The sequence below is a fragment of the Mytilus edulis genome, chromosome 13, assembly GCF_963676685.1.
Source record: "Mytilus edulis chromosome 13, xbMytEdul2.2, whole genome shotgun sequence".
Classification (NCBI taxonomy): Eukaryota; Metazoa; Mollusca; class Bivalvia; order Mytilida; family Mytilidae; genus Mytilus; species Mytilus edulis.
Genome location: NC_092356.1, coordinates 57,118,697 through 57,141,388, shown reverse-complemented (window position 1 = coordinate 57,141,388; position 22,692 = coordinate 57,118,697). Strand labels below are relative to the sequence as shown.

General features: G+C 32.9%; 1 protein-coding gene across 1 annotated transcript in view; it reads right to left on the bottom strand.

Moving 5' to 3' along the window:
- The window catches only part of LOC139501156 (zinc finger transcription factor lin-29-like), a 64,145-nt gene extending 49,426 nt beyond the window's left edge, over nucleotides 1-14,719 (bottom strand). The window contains exon 1 of the mRNA XM_071290146.1: nucleotides 14,087-14,719. Within this exon, the coding sequence (XP_071146247.1) occupies nucleotides 14,087-14,330 (244 nt within the window). The 5' untranslated portion in view covers nucleotides 14,331-14,719. The remainder of the gene's footprint in view (nucleotides 1-14,086) is intronic.
- Between the last annotated feature and the right edge of the window lie 7,973 nt (nucleotides 14,720-22,692).

Here is a 22,692-nt window from a genome sequence, read left to right as displayed (position 1 = left end):
CCTAACAAGGGGTTGTCCAATTCATCTGAAAATTTCAGGGCAGATAGATCTTGACCTGATAAACAATTTTACCCCCCCCCCCCCCCCAACCCAACCCCACCCCACCCCCCCTCCCCCGTCAGATTTGGTCTAAATGCTTTGGTTTTTGAGTTAAAATCCAAAAGCTGCATTTTACCCGCAATGTTTTATTTTTAGCCATGGTGGCCATCTTTGATGGTTGGCCGGGTCACCTAAACTAGACACCCTAATAATGATTTTGGCCATGTTTGATTAAATTTGGCCCAGTAGTTTCAGAGGAGAAGATTTTTGTAAAAGTTAGCGACGACAGATGACGGACTATGGAAGACGACGGACGACGGACGCCAAGTGGTGAGAAAAGCTCACTTGGCCCTTATGACTATTAGCTGCATCTGTCAAAAGTGCTAATATCTTACAGTCTTCAACAATGATCCCAAGAGCTAATAATGCTTCAGAGAAAATTCAAGTTGACTTATCTGGACTTGTTGATAAATTCATCAATATCTAGTACATACGTGTGTATTTAAAGCAAAATATGAGTGGGAAACTAATATCTTTGCATACTATATAATAATGATAATTTCCTACAAATTTCTTTTAAAGGAGAAAATAATAATTTGGTGTCAGGTTGAATTTCCTTTTGACCTTGAAAAAATCAACAAATCCATTTGTCTACAAAGACGTACATCAACAATGTCTTCAGACCCTCAGACCAGACATTCCAAACATGTAAATAACCTTGATGACAAATTAATTAGGTGGGTGTGGCTTAACATCAATCATATAAATGTAATTATTGTTTTCAAACAAATATGATAAAAAAAAATCAGTTTATGTTTTACTTATACATACAACAAAGTCAACTCTTTATTTATCACCAATATTCATCCTTTTGAAGTTTTGGTTAACAGGCTTTAAAGGCCTCAGATATATAATATTTAAAGCTGCAAAACTATATGAGAACATGACCAAAGAATTCAGAAGACCAATGTAGAAGAAACAGTAGACCAATATAGAACAAGAATGTGTCCTCAGTACACAAATGCCCCACTCGCACTTTCATTTTCTATGTTCAGGGGACCGTGACATTGGGATAAAAACTCTAATTTAGCATTAAAATTAGAAAGATCATATCATAGGGAACATGTGTACTAAGTTTGAAGTTGATTGGACTTCAACTTCATAAAAAACTACCTTGACCAAAAACTTTAACCTGAAGAGGGACAGACGGACTAACGGACGAACGGACGCACAGACCAGAAAACATAATGCCCCTCTACTATCGTAGGTGGGGCATAAAAAACAGACTATTCTTTTACGGTACATGAAACCATAACTGATATGTAATTGGACATATTGTAGTGTGTTAAGAAAACATTCATTCTTGACCAAATACAATTTATATTTGTCAATTACAGTGCTTATCCAGTGACCTTTGGGGTATCACAAAAGCAATGGCCAAAACAGTTTACCAAATTGCAGTTAGATTTCTTCTCCAACTAACTGATCAACTGGTAAAATATTTTAGCATATTGCTCAAGTGAAATGTTGTTAGTATGAAGTGAGTGCTGTGAATTCAAAAGTAATACTTACCATCCAGATCCAGTTAGTTGATATCTTTGTCATTTGTTTCAAACACAAAAATGACTTACTATAGTATGAGTCACTGAATAAGAAGGTCTAATTTTGACATGGAAACTTCTATCATAAATAGATTTTATAAATAAATAGTTCAAACCATTGTTTTGTAGATGTATATTTTATAGCTTTGTCTTCTAAGACAAAGTTATTGTGTAATTATGATTCGTATAATGTTTTCTATACAAATTACTGATCTGCTGGCATTAAAGGGAAATAATTTTTATTGAGTTATTGTACACTAAAAAATTAATCAATGATACCTGGCTTCTGATTTTGCCTACAATTTTTTTCAAAATTTTAATCATCTTAAAAATAAATTTCATTGTTTCTTTTCAAAACAGAGGATAAAAGTTTAATAATCATAAAAGTAATGTTACAAACAAATTAAATGAGGAAAGTTGATATTTGTCAGACAAAAATGTGACAACATTTTGCTGATTTTCAGTAATGTAAATTATTTCCCTTTAATGGTAGCAGATAAGTAATTGCTTTAGAAAAAAAATCCAAATTACAATTATACACTAACTTGTTGTTGGAAAACGAAGCTATAAATTATAGACTTACAAAACAATGTTTTCAACTATTTATTTATAAAATCTATTTATGATAGAAGTTTCCATGTCAAAATTAGACCTTCTTATTCAGTGACTCATACTATAGTAAGTCATTTTTGTGTTTGAAACAAATGACAAAGATATCAACTAACTGGATGTGGATGGTAAGTATTACTTTTGATTTTACAGCACTCACTTCATACTAACAACATTTCACTTGAGCAATCTGCTAAAATATTTTACCAGTTGATCAGTTAGTTGGAGAAGAAATCTAACTGCAATTTGGTAAACTGTTTGAGCCATTGCTATTGTGATACCCCAAAGGTCACTGGATAAGCACAGTAATATATTTTTTTTCTTCTTAACTAAATCATCTTGAAATCAAAATTAAGTAATTTTACTGTGAGAGATTATGTATTCAGATATGATCATAAAAAAACACAAATCTTTGTTGATAAGTTATGGGTAACATATTGAAAACATCTTTTAGCTGACACTTTTTCTATGTGATGGACATGTTAAAACATCAATGATATTGTGCAGCTGTGGGATTGACATGTACTGATTATAAAATGCAAGCTCTTAATTAAGTAGAAACACTGGACATAATACATCCCTGTTATAAAATGTCACTTGTTAATTATATCCTAGTCAAAGGTAATGATATGCCACCAATCAGAATACAGTGTTGGTAAACTGTTCCCTAGTCAATATCAAAAGCAAGATATGTTGTGCCTCCAATCAGAATACAGTGATTGTTAACTGTTACCTAGTCAATATCAAAAGCAAGATATGTTGTGACACCAATCAGAATACAGTGCTTGTTAACTGTTAACTAGTCAATATCAAAAGCAAGATATGTTGTGCCACCATTCAGAATACAGTGCTGGTAAACTGTTCCCTTAAGTCAATATTGAAAGTAAGATATGTTGTGCCCCCAATCAGAATACAGTGCTGGTAAACTGTTACCTTAAGTCAATATTGAAAGTAAGATATCATATGCCACCAATCAAAATACAGTGCTTGTAAACTGTTACCTAGTCAATATCAAAAGTAAGACATGAATTGCCACCAATCAGAACAAAGAACTAGTAAACTGTTACCTAGTCAATACCAAAAGCAAGATATGAATTGCCACCAATCAGAATACAGTGCTTGTAAACTGTAACCTAGTCAATACCAAAAGTTAGATATGAATTGCCACCAATCAGAATACAGTGCTTGTAAACTGTAACCTAGTCAATACCAAAAGTAAGATATGATATGCCACCAATCAGAATACAGTGCTTGTAAACTGTTACCTAGACAATACCAAAAGTTAGATATGAATTGCCACCAATCATAATACAGTGCTTGTAAACTGTTACCTAGACAATACCAAAAGTAAGATATGATATGCCACCAATCAGAACAAAGAACTAGTAAACTGGTACCTATTCAATATCAATATGATATGCCACTGAACAGTCAATACAGTGCTTGTCAAGGGTTATTAGTTTAAATATCAAAGATAAGATATAATATGCCACCAATCAGTCAATACAGTGCTTGTCAACGGTTATTTAAGTTTAAATATCAAAGATAAGATATAATATGCCACTTAACAGTCAATACAGTGCTTGTCAACGGTTATTAGTTTAAATATCAAAGATAAGATATAATATGCCACTCATCAGAATATACTCCTTGTTACCTAGTCAATTTCAAAAGTAAGATATGATATGCCACCAATAATTATCTATAAAAAAGTTATCCTTGGCATTCCTCTTTATTTAATTCATAAAAATTGCAATAAATTTCCATAACAATTCTTCAAATTGAAGGCCTTTATTTCTCGAAATTTACTCTTCAGGGTTGATGTCCTTCTAGGAAAATTTGAAGACAGGTTCAAGACTGGGACAATATTATATATGTCTTCAGTGAATTAGCTAGCTTTTGATTGGTCAAATTCCTTATACTTACATACCTTAAAATTAGTTCCTTATAGTTTAATAAATGTTTCAGACTGTTGATCCAGGATTTTGAGTTAGAGGCACAATAAATTTGTGAGGGTTTCTGTAAATCTTTCAAATGCCAGGCATCCGTTGGCTTTGTTGGGAGGTGCCCGGGGCTACTTCAGCAGACTTAATAAATCTTTTAACTTTGGTCCTCATACTATTTTCTGCTTATTAAGGTAAATTTATTTTCATATTCAAAGGATCTGAAATATTCTTTAGAAACTATAGTTTTTCATTTGGAATTCCATGTGAAATTAAAATAAATTATGGCTCAACTCAACAGAAAAAGTCCACTTTCATAATTACCTTCATGTTATTTTTATATAAATAAATAAAGATCGTGTGTCAAAGTAGTATTCTTGTCGCAGTATCATTTAAACTGAATTATTATTCATAAAGCTCAACTTCCAAGGTCACAAATTACAATGGTACTGAAATTGTAAACCTATTTGTTAAAATTACATTTTACACTGGAACATTATAGTTTCATAGGTTTCAGTTCCCTGCTAGCTCTAGCTTTATTCTTGTAACAGGGCACACTTATTCCAATAGCATTTTTATATAAAAAAAAAACCCACATAATATGAGATGTTCTTATGCATTTACAAGTGAAATAAATCTTATATTTTTTAATTCAGGAATCCTACATGAGTAATTTTTAAAAGTAAAAGAAATTACTATCTTAACCTCATAAAAATCTGGATGAACTAAAAGTGCAAAACAAGCAAGAGGTTATTTTATATCAACCTATAAAATAATATTGCTTGTAATGTTGTGCTTTTAAGCTAGCTGTATAATGCAGCATGAGACAAAAATCTATAAACTGTTCTAAAACATCTGATATTTTGGGGATTTCCAATTTTGTGTTCATACATAGATGACTAGAAATATTTGTTTAATAGCACATGTGGGGCTTCCAAATTGATTTCAATATATTGCTATTTTGTATAACTAGGGATTTGTAATTATTCATGGGGTACTAATTTTCATTGATTTTTGGAGAAAAGTTGAACTTTTAATTAATTCAAATATTCATCAAAATACAAATTTCTTATATTCTTTATAGTATAGAATTTGTCAAAATAAAAAAAATAAAAATTTTACAATTCAATACAATTTTTCTGGGTAATAATGTTTGTACCAATCAGAATATCTAAAACAAATGAGTGACCTTCTTTAATGATGGAAAATCATTTCTGAAAATGGCAATCATAAAGACCCTCATTTTTTTTTTAAATATTTTATTCCAAAGTTGTTGTTTTTCAAACACTGCACCTGAATTGGCCACTGTATGAACATTTTATCAAAGTTTAATAAATAATAATTTATATCTACTTATTTATCACTATGATTGAATGTTGGCTTCTAAACACCACCTTGGCACATATTAAGACAGTATGAAGAGACCATATTCAAATAATCATTATAGTAACAAGAGTGCACATGCTGAAATTTCAATTCCCTGCTAAATTGATGCGATCTGTTAATGCTGACAGGTTTTGAGATAAAGATTGTACTACATGTATCAAGGAAACTTTAAATTAGATCAATGTACCATAAAAATGAGGCCATGGTCAGAATCAAATTTCATGTAATAAAAATTCTATTGACCAAATATAGAGGCCCTATGAACCAAACCTAATCACAAACTATGTGTTGATCATTAAGCCATGAAAATAAGGTCAAATTAGGATTGCAATAATACATTGTAAACACTCACATTTTGATATCTGATACAAATTGACATTTTTACCTATTGTGTCTGTTTGTTTTGTTCGGTGACAATATAATGGAATTTGATGCGACTGTCATACAAGTGAGAGGTTTAGCTAGCTATAAAACCAGGTTCAATCCACCATTTTCTACATAGGAAAATGCCTGTACCAAGTCAGGAATATGACAGTTGTTATCCATTCGTTTGATGTGTTTGAACTTTTGATTTTGCCATTTGATTGGGGACTTTCCTTTTTAAATTTTCCTTGGAGTTCAGTATTTTTGTGATTTTTACTTTTTATATATGTTTATGCAGGTTTTCTTGAAATCGCAATGATATATTCACATTTTTGTTCATTCTTCAAAAATGACAATAATAAATTCATGCAAATTTTCTGAATTTAAAGTAAATGATTTGTTTCTTGCATTCAATTCACAAAATTCCATAATAAATTGTCTCCCCCTGAATCACAAAGCCTTCTATTTACAAAATAGTTTAGTTTCCCAGGATGACAAGAATGACCAAATATGACAGATTTTTCAATTGATTTAGTTCCATCTAAACCTTTATTGTCAAGTTTTAAAATACATAAATATATATTCGATTAGTATTGCACAAGATATTACGTATTGAATTAGTTTTGCATGTGTACAATTGCAAGGTTATTACATAACAAATATGGTGTATTTTTCACACTGACTTATATTTTTACATTATCTTGGTCACATATTGTATTCTGACATGAGATTTTAGTTCTCTATTTCTTTAAAAACTAATGCCCTTCTTCCATTGTCATTCTCTTATGATCAACCAGATTCATTCCTAACACTTTTTATGAATGTAAAAAGTTTTAAAAAAGATTTGAAAAAATAATACTTTGTAAAACAAGAATGTGTCCATAGTACACAGATGCCCCACTCACACTATCATTTTCTATAATAAAATCTCTAATTTGGCATTTAAATTAGAAAGATTATATCATAGGGAACATGAATACTAAGTTTCAAGTTGATTGGACTTAAACTTCATCAAAATCTTTCTTGACCAAAAACTTTAACCTGAAGTGGGACAGACGGACGAAAGGACGGAAGGACTGACAGACGGACGAACGAACTGACGCACAGTCCAGAAAACATAATACCCCTCTTCTATCTTAGGTGGGGCATTAAAACAGGTACTTCAATAAATGAATTGAGAAATATATAAAACAAATAAACAGCTGATCTCTCATATCATGTATTGTGCCAAACATGCCTGAACTATCTGCCACTGGAAGTTAGTTAAACAACAATCAATCTTATCAATGAGGAATAATGTCAAACATATAAGGTCAAACAAAAATATAAAGAATATTTTCTGCATCTCTGAATATCAAGCCCCACTTTAAGAGGAGGGAGAAATAGGACATAGTGTAAGTAAAACAATTTGCCCTGCCAAGAGGTTAATGGTTAACATGTCTTCCTACAGTCTGTAACCTTGTGTATTCAAAACCAGGCCCATCTGTGAGCTTAGTAAACTACTTAAAAGAGTTTATCTATAACATTAAAATGAATAAACATATTTCACTGCACTATTTTAAACACCCATCTATTAATCAGTAGATAGTACATATTGCATCTCAAACCAGGCTTATATGTGAGTAAGTACTGAAAAGGGTATATCTACAACATTAAAATGAATAAACATATTTCACTGCTGGATGTCATACACCCATCAATCAATCAATCTATTATCTAACAATGCATCAAGTTAGCATCATGTTAGAGGAGATAAAAAAGCAAGTTAACTCCTTTTACAAAAAAGCCAAGTTTTCAATTCTAAGAATTTTTGATAAAGAGATTTGTTGCAGAACCAGACTTCACATTGTTTACTTAGTTGCTTTATCTTATTTCATGCATTGAAATCATTATTCATTTTAAAAGAATTCTTCAATTGATAAAAATAAAATTAGCTTTAATAATTTCTAGCCTGTGAGCATTCTAATATATGTTAAAACACCTAAGCTCATCCCTAGTTAAAAATCCCCAGTTAAAAACACCTAAGATCATCCCCAGTTAAAAACACCTAAGATCATCCCCAGTTAAAAACACCTAAGATCATGCCCAGTTAAAAACACCTAAGATCAACCCCAGTTAAAAACACCTAAGATCATCCCCAGTTAAAACACCTAAGATACTCCCCAGTTAAAACACCTAAGATCATCCCCAGTTAAAACACCTAAGATCATCCCCAGTTAAAAACACCTAAGATCATCCCCAGTTAAAAGCACCTAAGATCATCCCCAGTTAAAAACACCTAAGCTCATTCCCAGTTAAAAACACCTAAGATCATCCCCAGTTAAAAACACCTAAGATCATCTCCAGTTAAAAACACCTAAGATACTCCCCAGTTAAAACACCTAAGATCATCCCCAGTTAAAAACACCTAAGATCATCCCCAGTTAAAAGCACCTAAGATCATCCCCAGTTAAAAGCATCTAAGATCATCCCCAGTTAAAAACACCTAAGATCATCCCCAGTTAAAAACACCTAAGACCATCCCCAGTTAAAAACACCGAAGATCATCCCCAGTTAAAAACACCTAAGACCATCCCCAGTTAAAACATATAAGATCATCCCCAGTTAAAAACACCTAAGATCATCTCCAGTTAAAACACCTAAGATCATCCCCAGTTTAGTTTGGGTTCTAGTGGCTCCTTCCGTACTGTACTATGTAGTGTTTTGTCGACTTGTTTATATTTAAGTTGGTTATTTGGGGAGACATTTGCCATATTGGCATAGCCAGTTACACTTTTAACTAATAAGTTTTTAATGTCCCCTTTAGTATCTTTGACCTCTTTATAATTTTTAATGATCTTGTTAACATAGTCAGGTATATAAATTTTGTCATAAAATGATGTTGAAAAGGGACAGGAAACTTGTGTGTACAATGGCCCTCAGCCCTATTGTAGAATATCATAGGTCTTTGACATGAAAACTGACATCTCCAGTGTACCAACTTGACCAAACTTTATAATGCTATTTATAAATATCAAGGAAATTAATGTAGTTTAAAAGTTTTCAAAAATAATAGAATTTTTTATATTTTAAAGTTTCCAACTTAAAGCACTTGTATTAATCTTCAACCTTTATCAAAAATATAATAGGAGCTTCCAATAACATTGAAGACATAATTATTAGAAATTGGCCCTCAAATTTAAGGTTACATATTCATTTAATCATCCAAAGAGCCCTTGATAATCTTTTCAAAGCAAACATCATGACATCTGCAAGCATAAACAACTTCAGTATTCATCTAATAAACTTCCATGGATAACAGGTTTTTACATTTTTCCTACTTAGTATTATTGAATCTGTCAAAAATAAAGTTGATGTCTAAATATTCTTTGATTTTAATTAAGGTTTATAGGTATATTACAATCACTTTGGTAATGAATTTAGGACAGATATGTTCAAGCCACTTATTTTGACCCTTAAACTCTTAAAATAAAAAAGTACTACAAATCTACTTATTTAATTACATACGACAGATGTTCATAGGGTTAAAACTTAGTCAGTCTAATATTAGTATTTGTATAATTTTGGATTTTTGAATTTTGTCTTACATATTAGTATTAGGTCTTTAAACTGTTTGCTACAAAAACTGCTAAAATAGACTCATTTTGAGATCTTGTCGTTGCAGATTACATATTGATACATATGAATCAAATACTTATAGGCTTAATGCCCCAATAAATATATTGTCAAAATATTTATTTCAAAGTAGATGTTATATATAGAATCTTTGAAAAGCATGTGTGTTAAGGTCGACCTTTAGCTATCATTCTATTTTTGTCATGTATTTTGCCAAATTTATCAATTTCGTAATAATGACAACCCAACAACAAAATTAGCCCCAGAAAAATGACAAGACATCAAAACGTCAACATAAGTTCTTAATCAAATTGCAAAATCAAAAGCTCAAACACATCAAAGAATGTATAACAACTGTCATATTCCTGACTTGGTACAGGCATTTTCTATCTGATCATTTGAACTTAATGCAACAGGGAAAATGTAAAATAAAAATCAGTACATAAAAATGCCCTTAACTCTACAGTATTGGTATTGCATATAAGACTCACTAAAAAAAAAAGAAGACTTTTGATAGTGCAGAGAATAGAAAGAGGGTCCGACATGAATATAATTAGAAGAGGTAGAGTACTTGACCATTAGATTACTCCTGTAATACTTCAGAAGTTTAATTTGCTGCAATGTATGTTATATAGTTTCATAGTGGCCACTCAATATACATGTACTGGTATGAAAAACTTGGCCCAGGTTAACCACCGGTGTATGATACCTGGTCCAGGTTAGTGGCCTGTTGTAAGTGATAGTTGGGCCTAGTGAGTGGTCACTTGATGTAATGGTATATAATACTTCCTCCTGGTCAGTGCCCTTTTGACTTTCTGGTATATGAAACTTGGTCCTGGTAAATGACAGATTGGTCTTCTTGTTTATGATATTTGATACTTGGTTCATGTGGGTTGATTTACTATCATCTGATACTTGGTCCATGTGAGTTGATCTACCTGCATTTGATACTTGGTCCATGTGAGTTGATCTACCTGCATTTGATACTTGGTCCATGTGAGTTGATCTACCTGCATTTGATACTTGGTCCATGTGAGTTGATCTACCATAATTTTGATACTTGGTCCATATGACTTGATCAACAAGTAGTTGGTACTTGGTCCATGTTAGTTGATCTATCAACATTTGATACTTGGTCCATGTGAGTTCATCTATCAACATTTGATACTTGGTCCATGTGAGTTGATCTTCCAGTATTTTTTACTTGGTACATGTGAGTTGATCTACCAACATTTGATACTTGGTCCATGTGAGTTAATCTAACAGCATTTATAACTTGGTCCATGTGAGTTGATCTACCAACATCTAATACTTGGTCCATGCGAGTTGATCTAACAGCATTTGTTTGATACTTGGTCCATTTGAGTTGATCTACCAACATTTGATGCTTGGTGCATGTGATTGGATTTACCAACATCTGATACTTGGTCCATGTGAGTTGATCTACCAGCATTTAATACTTTGTCCATGTGAGTTGATTTACCAGTATTTAATACTTGGTCAATGTGAGTTAATCTAACAGCATTTAATACTTTGTCCATGTGAGTTGATTTACCAGTATTTAATACTTGGTCAATGTGAGCTGATCTAACAGCATTTGTTTGATACTTGGTCCATTTGAGTTGATCTACCAGTATTTTTTACTTGGTACATGTGAGTTGATCTACCAACATTTGATACTTGGTCCATGTGAGTTAATCTAACAGCATTTATAACTTGGTCCATGTGAGTTGATCTACCAACATCTAATACTTGGTCCATGCGAGTTGATCTAACAGCATTTGTTTGATACTTGGTCCATTTGAGTTGATCTACCAACATTTGATGCTTGTTGCATGTGATTGGATTTACCAACATCTGATACTTGGTCCATGTGAGTTGATCTACCAGCATTTAATACTTTGTCCATGTGAGTTGATTTACCAGTATTTAATACTTGGTCAATGTGAGTTAATCTAACAGCATTTAATACTTTGTCCATGTGAGTTGATTTACCAGTATTTAATACTTGGTCAATGTGAGCTGATCTAACAGCATTTGTTTGATACTTGGTCCATTTGAGTTGATCTACCAACATTTGATGCTTGGTGCATGTGATTGGATTTACCAACATCTGATACTTGGTCCATGTGAGTTGATCTACCAGTATTTAATAGTTTGTCCATGTGAGTTGATCTAACAGCCTTTATAACTTGGTCCATGTGAGTTGACCTACCAACATTGAATACTTGGTCCATGTGAATTGATCTACCAACATCTGATACTTGGTCCATGTGAGTTGATCTACCAACATTTGATGCTTGGTCCATGTGAATTGATCTACCAACATTTGATGCTTGGTCCATGTGAATTGATCTACCAACATTTGATGCTTGGTCCATGTGAATTGATCTACCAACATTTGATGCTTGGTCCATGTGAATTGATCTACCAACATTTGATGCTTGGTCCATGTGAATTGATCTACCAACATTTGATGCTTGGTCCATGTGAATTGATCTACCAACATTTGATGCTTGGTCCATGTGAATTGATCTACCAACATTTGATACTTGGTCCATGTGAGTTGATCAACCAGTATTTAGTTACTTGGTCTTTGTGAGTTGATCAACCAACATTTGATACTTGGTGAATGTGAGTTGATATACCATCATCAGATTTTCATCAGATTCTGATATTTTTTAAGGAACACCAATTCCATATTTATTTTACAGGAATACTGCAGGTCTTTTGCCAGCTGGCTGACCAGCTTTTATATTACTAGCATACAGTAAAAACAAAAACTTCAAGTTAAGTAAGGCTCCTTCAAACATAAGCACATCTTAGTTTCCATATCATATAAACTATATTCTATTTTAGTCAATTGAATTTACTGATTATTAATTCTTTGAGTCTGACTTGCACTCATAAGGAATATTTTTCCTTCTAAAAATGCAAAAGACTTAAATAAGGTCAATTGAGACATTTACAGTTATAAATTAATAGTAAAAAGAGAGTCGAAAGGACCCCAAAGAATTGTTTACATGGTACATAAAATTGAGAATGGAAATGGGGAATGTGTCAAAGAGACAACAACCCGACCAAATAAAAAACAACAGCAGAGGGTCACCAACAGGTCTTCAATGTAGCGAGAAATTCCCGCACCCGGAGGCGTCCTTCAGCTGGCCCCTAAACAAACATACATGTAACATGATAGTTAACAAATATGATTTAATCAATTCAGCACTCAAAACCAGTTCAATGCTCTGAATATCATAAAATAGAGAGTTATGAAATGAAGAATTCTAAACAGTCAAAATGTATTTAGATATCAAAGTATTTATGAGGCAAACTGTCATTATAAAATCAAATAAGAGCTAGGAGCCTAAATTTATTCATATACACAATGGTGCGTTTAGTTTTTTTTACTTCTTTGCCGTTTGATCTCTGGTGGAGAGTTGTCCACATCTTCTTATTTTGAAAAACAACTAGTTTTCTATGCATAGGACAGTCAGTCATTACCATATTGAAAATACTCATTTGGATGAGGAGAATGAAAATTATCTCATAATATTCTTAAGGTTGCTTTACAGATGAACCTAGAGACTAGTTTCTCCAAAATTAAGAGCACATTTGTAATTTCATGGGGAGAACTCTTTCCATAAGTAGATGCATATCTCAAGACATGAAGTTCAAAGGGTATATCTTAGAATTAAACTATGAGGGATGTTTCAAACAGGTCTCTTCAAAGAGTTCATTGGCATAGGATGTTTGACTCAAGAAAAACATTTTTCTCAAAATAAGTCTTTGATTCAAAAGTACCTAAATAGACTAAATATGAAGGCCTATTTATACTGTAAGGTAAAAAAGACTATCCAACGGCACAGGACACTACATAACAGCTGGGTCCAGGTTATCATATATATATATAATACCCTAGGTAATCTTGTAGGTTAATTAATCCTTTGAAAATATTGTTAACAAACAGAGACAACTCTACTTTCACTCAATTAAATATCATACTACGCCATATTCTTATTAACTTAAAAGAATTAACAGCAAAATTAAAAGAAGGTTCTAGAACATAATCTCAATTCATTCATAATTAACAAAAACTAAACATTTTATTATTTATTTATATAATACCAAAAATATGTAAATTAAAAAAAAATAGTTGTTCAAAATTTAAAAAAAAAAACGGTTTACAAATTAAAAAAACTTGAATTAGTCTCAGGTATATAAAAGTAAATGCAAATGGGATAGTTCTAACAAAAAACCAGTTTCAAATAAAGAAGATTTCAATTTTACCTGATTGAAAATACCTATACCTATAAAAATGGTGAGAAAATATATCATAACATGAAGTTGATCATGTAATAAATGACATACTTATTCTTGGTACAAACAGTTCATACATTGTAAAGTTTCCCTTCTATCTTATAAGTGGAGAATGAATATCTATTATAAGAAAGTAAATATTTTATTAAAAATAAAGCTTGTCTCCCCCCCCCCCCCTTTTCCCCCTTTTTTAAATTAAAACAAAAGACAAACCTGAATCTTGTCTATGATATTGTGATGGTGTTGGTGGTCGGTGGTGGACAGATGTTGGGATGGGAAAGTTTCCAGCTGTAATGTTTTGGTTCGATGTCGTGGACGGCTGCATGTCCATCCCCGCCGACTGTAGATAGGGCTGTGCCATTCTAGACGTCAGAGCTGCCTCAGCCATTGTCGGATCCCTGTTAGACATCAACCAATATGTTAACATCAATTTAAAGTTCTCAAACCATGGGTCCATCTCATTCTCTTAAGACCCAGTCTTACTCTCTACTGCGTAAGATGATTAAAGTTTCAAAGTGACACTAAATATATCCTTAAGAAAAATCAATGTTACGATTCAGATCTGCAATGCACTTGTAATTTCACTAAATCCAATCATGCATTCGTTGCAGCTGCACACATTTTTTTCTGCACTACACATAATTTACACAGTGAACTAATTCAACCTTATATAGATTTGTGTCTTATTCACATATTTAGTATTATAACAGTACTAATAGGTCCTTCCTAATATTTCTATTTCAATTAAACAATTACTAACTCAAGATCTAGTTCAAATAAAAAAGAACCATCAACTGAATGTAAATTTCATCTGTTCGTATTGAAAGGAAATGCCCTACTGTGAATAATAAATTCTGCATTTAATGTGCATCTAATCAATTTTAACACAGGTCTGCATAGAGTTTGCAATTTTGTCTTCCTATACTACTGAAGTACGATTACGTAATCAATCCTAGCTCTACGGCAAAAAATAGGTTTGCAGTCAAGTAGCTAACCAAAAGTTTTAAAAATCAATTTTGTGTTAAAATTTGACATGCATGTACATTTTTAAAATCCCCCAAACCAGGAAATTGTGAAGTGCAAGGTGTAATTCTATTTATAGAGTGTAAACTTGAATGATTAGAGCTTTTTTTTTAATGTGCATTTTGTGCAGTCATGAGAAGCCTTATGATTTTTTCTACTGAAATGTTATATTGCCAACTCTTTATTTTTTTATTTGATACAAGATAAACACAAAAATATAATATTACGTAACAAAATTTATTAGATAGGATCAATAACTCAAGTTCTGCACATATGAAGATTTAATTACTTATTGATGAAAATCATTTAAATTATTGAAAAGAAATATGCATAAAAATTGCAAATTTTTATTCAGTTGGGATAAATGTTCAAAATTTGTATTGATTTGAAATAAATTGTTATACAATTGAAACAATATTTGAGAAAAATAAAATGTAAAAATTTCTAATGGGAATTCAATTTCATGTTAAAATAATTATTTTGTTTTACACAAAGCAACTGCATTTTCATATGCATTTCTTTTCATTTTGTGTACTATTAAATCACACAAGCATGATTTTAATGGATAAAACATTCTATATGAAATTTTAATATTTATGTAATGAAGATAATGTAATCTTAATTATCAGAATAAACATTCTTAATGTAAAAGGTTATAAAATGAAGAAAACGGAATTCCCTGATGTGTGGGGGAATTAAAAATGAGGATTAAAAGGAAATGAAAAAAGAAAAACGGAAAGATATAAAGGAAAGAATATAATGTAAAGAAACAGAAAAAAGAAAGAATGAATCAGAAAAGTTAATAATCGAACTTTGGGACAGAGAGAAGAGGGAATACATAAATAATACTATCTTACAATTTTCTAGGACAGACAGACAATTGGTAATCAGTAACAGTAACTGAAGGCTGTGATTAAGCCATAGCATAATATTGTCAAGACCCTAATCATACTTCTTAGGGGTTTCTAGCCACGAGGTCTGTACCTAAATTTCACCATTAGATGGATGAAAAGGACATGAAAAAAAATGTAGAGATATAGAAAGAAAACAATGTAAAGAGACAGAAAAAAGAAAAGTAATGAATTTTGACAATATGTTTCTAATCTGTTTCAAAAGGCTATTAAAATAAGCTTGGGGTGTAAGATGGGGTGATGGGCTCTGGATATGGCCCACATTAACATTTGGATAGATAAAAAATTCAACAGTTCACTTTTAGAGCAAACAAAAAAAACTTTTGATAATTTGGAGGAAAGGGGGGGGGGGGGGGGGGGGGCTGTACCAAAAAGGGTATTTTAATGTTGAGGGTTTACATTAAAGTGTTGGGTCACAAATTCCTGCCCACAAACTCAAATCTAACTTTGACAAAATTTATTCAGATGTGAAAAAATGTGATCATATCTTATGAAACAGAATGTGGGTTTGATAGACATATTGGTTTTTGAGGTAATATACATGCACATTTCATTAAATGCAATTACTGTGATGATTTGAGCAGTGAAAAATTCAATCTATTTAAGGTATTCAAACAAACTTTAATTTGTATGTACTTTTACAATATGCTTTTAGATTTGTCATACTAAAAAAACAACAGCTGATTTAACTTTCATGTATTTCAATGTACATGAAATGTAGGCAATCAGGCTACACAAATGATTTAGTAGTTTAATTCTAAAATTGTACTATACAACAGCTGTTTATAACAAATCAGTGGAAATTGTGTTTAATTCACTGGTCAAATTAATCCTAAAATTTGTTATTCATACCACACCCTTTTTACTCCTTTTACATGACAGCTTTTAATTTTGATTTGACAACAAATATGAATATTAATAAACAGTCACAATAATTTCATAATATATATATTCGTTATACACATATACATCTTTTTATAAATTTCTATTGAATCAAAGTACAAGATTTGATTTGATTTATTGTGTTTTAACGCCACTTTTAAGCACGGCATTTAGGCTATTTGTGGAGGCCACTTTTAATTGGTGGAGGAAGCAGGAGTGCCCGGAGAAAACCAACAACCTTCGATAGGAAAACCGACAATCCTTAGTCAATTAAGATCAGAGTCTAGAGCATCTGCACGAGCAGATTGCAAACTCACAAACCCAGTGTTGACCTCGTGTTGACTGGCTAGTGATTACAGTAGTTACTACTTAGACCACTCTGCCACCAAGGCCCCCACAAAGTACAAGATATAAAATTGACAATGATGAAAATCTCCACAAGAGACCAAATGAGACAAATTGATTGATTGACTGTTGGTACTTAACCCCACTTAATTGACCCTTGGCTATATCATGGCCGTAAGTTTATATTGGTAGAAGGAGAATGAGTACCTGGATCTTTTGCAGGAAAACAGGCATTTCAATTAATTTATGTGGAGTCAAGTGTACCTTTCCCTGATTGTGTTTGAAAACCAACAACCCCAGTGTTGAATGGCTAGTGATTACAGAAGTAACTACTTAAACCACTCGGCCACCGAGGCCCCCACAATCACAGTGTTGAATGGCTAGTGATTACAGAAGTAACTACTTGACCACTCGGCCACCGAGGCCCCCACAATCACAGTGATAATTAGCATGGGATGACTGTAAATGACAAACTTGCCACTTAAACATGAAATTTTTATGCAGGGATTATTTTTATACTTATTTTTTTATTATGCAAAATGCACAAATTACATCCCATTCCCATAATTCTAGAAAGTGCCATTACCCCATTAACAATTGTTCTACGTAAAAGTTGTACTCTGATAAAACATTAATTTAAAAGTCTATTTTTTTACATGGAAAAATTCATCATAAATGCACTTCTGCTTATTTAAGTAATGACACAAGTAAACTAATTGACCTTTTGTCATGGGGGCACAAAAATAAAAGAGTTCAAAATCATGTTAAGAGTAGTAATTCTAAAGAAAAGAAAATTTTGATTATGTGTACAATTTAAAATACATGCACAAACACTAACAAACAAAAAGGAGACAGATTAATAAAACAAATTTTGCTTGTTTCTGAATCCTATTTATTTCATGTATTAGATTTGTACACTACATATGTGTTGAATTAATTAAATAAAATATTGTTTAAACTAATAAAAAAAATCTAGCTAACTGCATAAATATTTCAGTCACATAAACATAATTTTAGCAATATCTAAGTCTTTAATGTATTAATAAACAGGGGCGTAGCTGCCGTTAGGCACTTTAGGCACGTGCCTACACATATTTTTTTCACAAATATTTTTTTTTTATTAAAAAAAATGATAAACAACATTATCTGTAGATGAAAGTCGGTGAAGTTGTCAAAACTCTTTAATTATGGAATGCCATGTGTACACTAGTCTCTCGTCTTTAGTGAATGGAATATTAGATAGAATTGAATGTTTTTACGATTTTACCTTATATAGAAACTATAAACTAGAACTTTGGTTCAGATCATTTCGCTTCTATCAACAAAAATTTGAATGAACCTCAACTTAGACATATGAGCTTTTTAATTAGTTGTTGTTAGTTTTCAACTCCACTTATAGTCTTCACCTGACTTGCAATGTTGGTCGTCTGTTTGGCTATGCAGGATGTATAAATACGCAGTCACGTCTGGTCAGAATGGGGACATTAAATCCGATGCCTAGTTGTAGAGAGAATGCAACTCTTTGAGGAATTCGCAGTTGGTCTACTGAAAGGCAAATTTCTGCTTCTATCCAATAATCCCTCATTTTCCAATGCATGTCATTTTTAAATTTCCAGACCTTCGTCCTGGACGACACCTATTACAGGACCTAGCTCCAAGTTGTATTTATTGCAAAGAAAAATTTCAACGGTCCTGAACTTGCATAAATATTTGACACTGGATGGAAAAAAAACAATCAACCAACTGGCTACCAGTAATTTTGAGTACTCTCAAATCTGTGTGTAATGGCCACAATTATTCAAAATTCCTAAGCAGGTAGGGATTTCACAGTAGAGGATATAAAGAAATAGGAATTTCTTGAATTGTTAGGCATTGACTATGTCTGTATGTGTTTGTGTGGCTAGGGTGAAGGTTTAAGATTCAAAAGATTGATGGTTGATGTCTAACCAAAAGGATAGTTCTATTATATAGTAGTATCAGTGTTTACGTTTTGTAAGTATGTTTCCTTATTTCAAAAAGACCAGATGAATTTTTTTTAAAGTTTGGTAATACATCTTGTTGACGATTAAAAGTTACATCGGTACTTCAGAAATTGACACACGTAATACTGTGAGAGTCAATGACCAGACAGACAAAGACATTTAAAACAGAAAGAAATTCAATACATTTCAGGGCCTTTTATAGCTGACTATGAGGTATGGGTTTTGCTCATTATTGAAGGCCATTATGGTGACGCAGACAGTGAAAGTAACATGTGATAGGAATACAGAGTCAATGACCAGACAGACAAAGACATCAAACAGGATGAAAGTCAAGACATTTCATAGACTTTCATAGCTGACTATGAGGTATGGGTTCGTTTTTCTGATTGTTGAGAGCCATAATACTGTGAGTATTAGTTGTTAATTTCTGTGTCATTTTGGTCTCTTTTGAAGAGTTGTCTCATTTGCAACCATACCACATATTTTTTACAGATGATACAATGTAAATAGACGAGATATAGAGGCTCTGCAGACAGACATACAGAGACATAATGTAATCAGACAAACTGTCAGATATAGAGGCTCTGTAGACAGACAAATAGAGACACTCTACAGACAGACAGACAGTCAGAGACACAATGTAAACCAGAGAATGTGTAGAAAAACATACAAGGACACTAATCAGACAGACAGACAGACAGAGACACAATGTAATCAGACAAACTGTCAGATATAGAGGCTCTGTAGACAGACAAATAGAGACACTCTACAGACAGACAGACAGTCAGAGACACAATGTAAACCAGAGGATGTGTAGAAAAACAAACAAGGACACTAATCAGACAGACAGACAGACAGAGACACAATGTAATCAGACAAACTGTCAGATATAGAGGCTCTGTAGACAAATAGAGACACTCTACAGACAGACAGACAGTCAGAGACACAATGTAAACCATAGGATGTGTAGAAAAACAAACAAGGACACTAATCAGACAGACAGACAGACAGAGACACAATGTAATCAGACAAACTGCCAGATATAGAGGCTCTGTAGACAGACAAATAGAGACACTCTACAGACAGACAGACAGTCAGAGACACAATGTAAACCAGAGGATGTGTAGAAAAACAAACAAGGACACTAATCAGACAGACAGACAGTCAGAGACACAATGTTAACCAGAGGATGTGTAGAAAAACAAACAAGGACACTAATCAGACAGACAGACAGACAGACAGAGACACAATGTTAACAGACAAACTGTCAGATATAGAGGCTCTGTAGACAAATAGAGACACTCTACAGACAGACAGACAGTCAGAGACACAATGTAAACCAGAGGATGTGTAGAAAAACAAACAAGGACACTAATCAGACAGACAGACAGACAGACAGAGACACAATGTAATCAGACAAACTGTCAGATATAGAGGCTCTGTAGACAGACAAATAGAGACACTCTACAGACAGACAGACAGTCAGAGACACAATGTAAACCAGAGGATGTGTAGAAAAACAAACAAGGACACTAATCAGACAGACAGACAGACAGAGACACAATGTAATCAGACAAACTGTCAGATATAGAGGCTCTGTAGACAAATAGAGACACTCTACAGACAGACAGACAGTCAGAGACACAATGTAAACCATAGGATGTGTAGAAAAACAAACAAGGACACTAATCAGACAGACAGACAGACAGACAGAGACACAATGTAATCAGACAAACTGCCAGATATAGAGGCTCTGTAGACAGACAAATAGAGACACTCTACAGACAGACAGACAGTCAGAGACACAATGTAAACCAGAGGATGTGTAGAAAAACAAACAAGGACACTAATCAGACAGACAGACAGTCAGAGACACAATGTTAACCAGAGGATGTGTAGAAAAACAAACAAGGACACTAATCAGACAGACAGACAGACAGACAGAGACACAATGTTAAAAGACAAACTGTCAGATAAAGACTTTGCAGACAAACATACAGTAACTTTCCACAGACAGGCAGTCACACATAGACAATCTATAAACAGAAAAACCCTCAGAAATAGAGATAGTGTGTAGAAAGACAAACATAGACACTGTACTGACAGAAAGACAAAGACACAATGTAAACAAACTCTCATGTATAAAGGCTCTACAGACAGAAAAACAAACAGAGACACTACAAAAACAAATATTCAGAAAGAGAAATTCTATAAACAGACAAGCTGTCAGATATCGAGGCTCTGCAGACAGACAAACAAACAGAGACACTCCAAAGACAGACAGTCAAACAGAAAAATTCTATAAACAGACAAACTATCAGATATGGAGACTCTGCAGACAGACAAACAAACAGAGACACTCCAAAGACAGACAGTCAAATAGAAAAATTCTATAAACAGACAAGCTGTCAGATATCGAGGCTCTGCAGACAGACAAACAAACAGAGACACTCCAAAGACAGACAGTCAAACAGAAAAATTCTATAAACAGACAAACTGTCAGATATCGAGGCTCTGCAGACAGACAAACAAACAGAGACACTCCAAAGACAGACAGTCAAACAGAAAAATTCTATAAACAGACAAACTGTCAGATATCGAGACTCTACAGACAGACAAATAAACAGAGACACTCCAAAGACAGACAGTCAAACAGAAAAATTCTATAAACAGACAAACTGTCAGATATCGAGACTCTGCAGACAGACAAACAAACAAACAGAGACACTCCAAAGCCAGACAGTCAGATAGAGAAATTCTATTAACAGACAAACTGTCAGATATGGAGACTCTGTGGACTGCAGACAAACAAAAACATTCCACAGACAGACAATCAGACATAGGCACAATGTAAGCAGACAAACTGTCAGACAAAGTAGCACTGTAGACAAACAAACAAACCGAGACACTCTACAGACAGACAGTCAGACATAGACACTATATTATCAGAGAAACTGTCATACATCGAGGCTCTGTAGACACACAAACAAACCGAGACACTCTACAGACAGACAGTCAGACATATAGACACTGTATTATCAGAGAAACTGTCATACATATAGGCTCTGTAGACAAACAAACAAATAGACAAATAAAACTCAACAGACTTAAAATTAGACAATACAGTAACAATATCCCCGTCTGTCAACTTCCAAATCTTTAAATAAAGGTTATAACAAATATGAATAAGGAAATAAAAATAACCCTGAATCAATCTGTCTTTTGAGAACAGCAGTACTTTACTATTTTCATTCCTTTTGAAGTAACTTTACCTTAAAAAAAAATTCAAATTACAATAAATTATAACCATATGTTATACTTCTACTATCAAACATATGACACAATTTTGTCATTAAATAGCAATAAACAGTTGAAAACTTGTTCTTGCCGTGTCCTGCATAAAACTTTTATTCATATATCATTTTAATCATTTGATCTATGGATAGATTACATAACAACGCAAATCTTATAGACATCATCAAACATAACAATGAGTGATCCATTGGTAGATACATGACATTATTGTACTCAATATATAGTTTGTCCGATAATCTATTTCTGGTAAACATATCCCCCCTTTTTTCCTTGTAAAGTATTCAAGTAGGGTAGGCAATTCCTATTTCATATGTGTGGTAATAATAGTGTGAAAAATACATGACATTATTGTACTCAATAT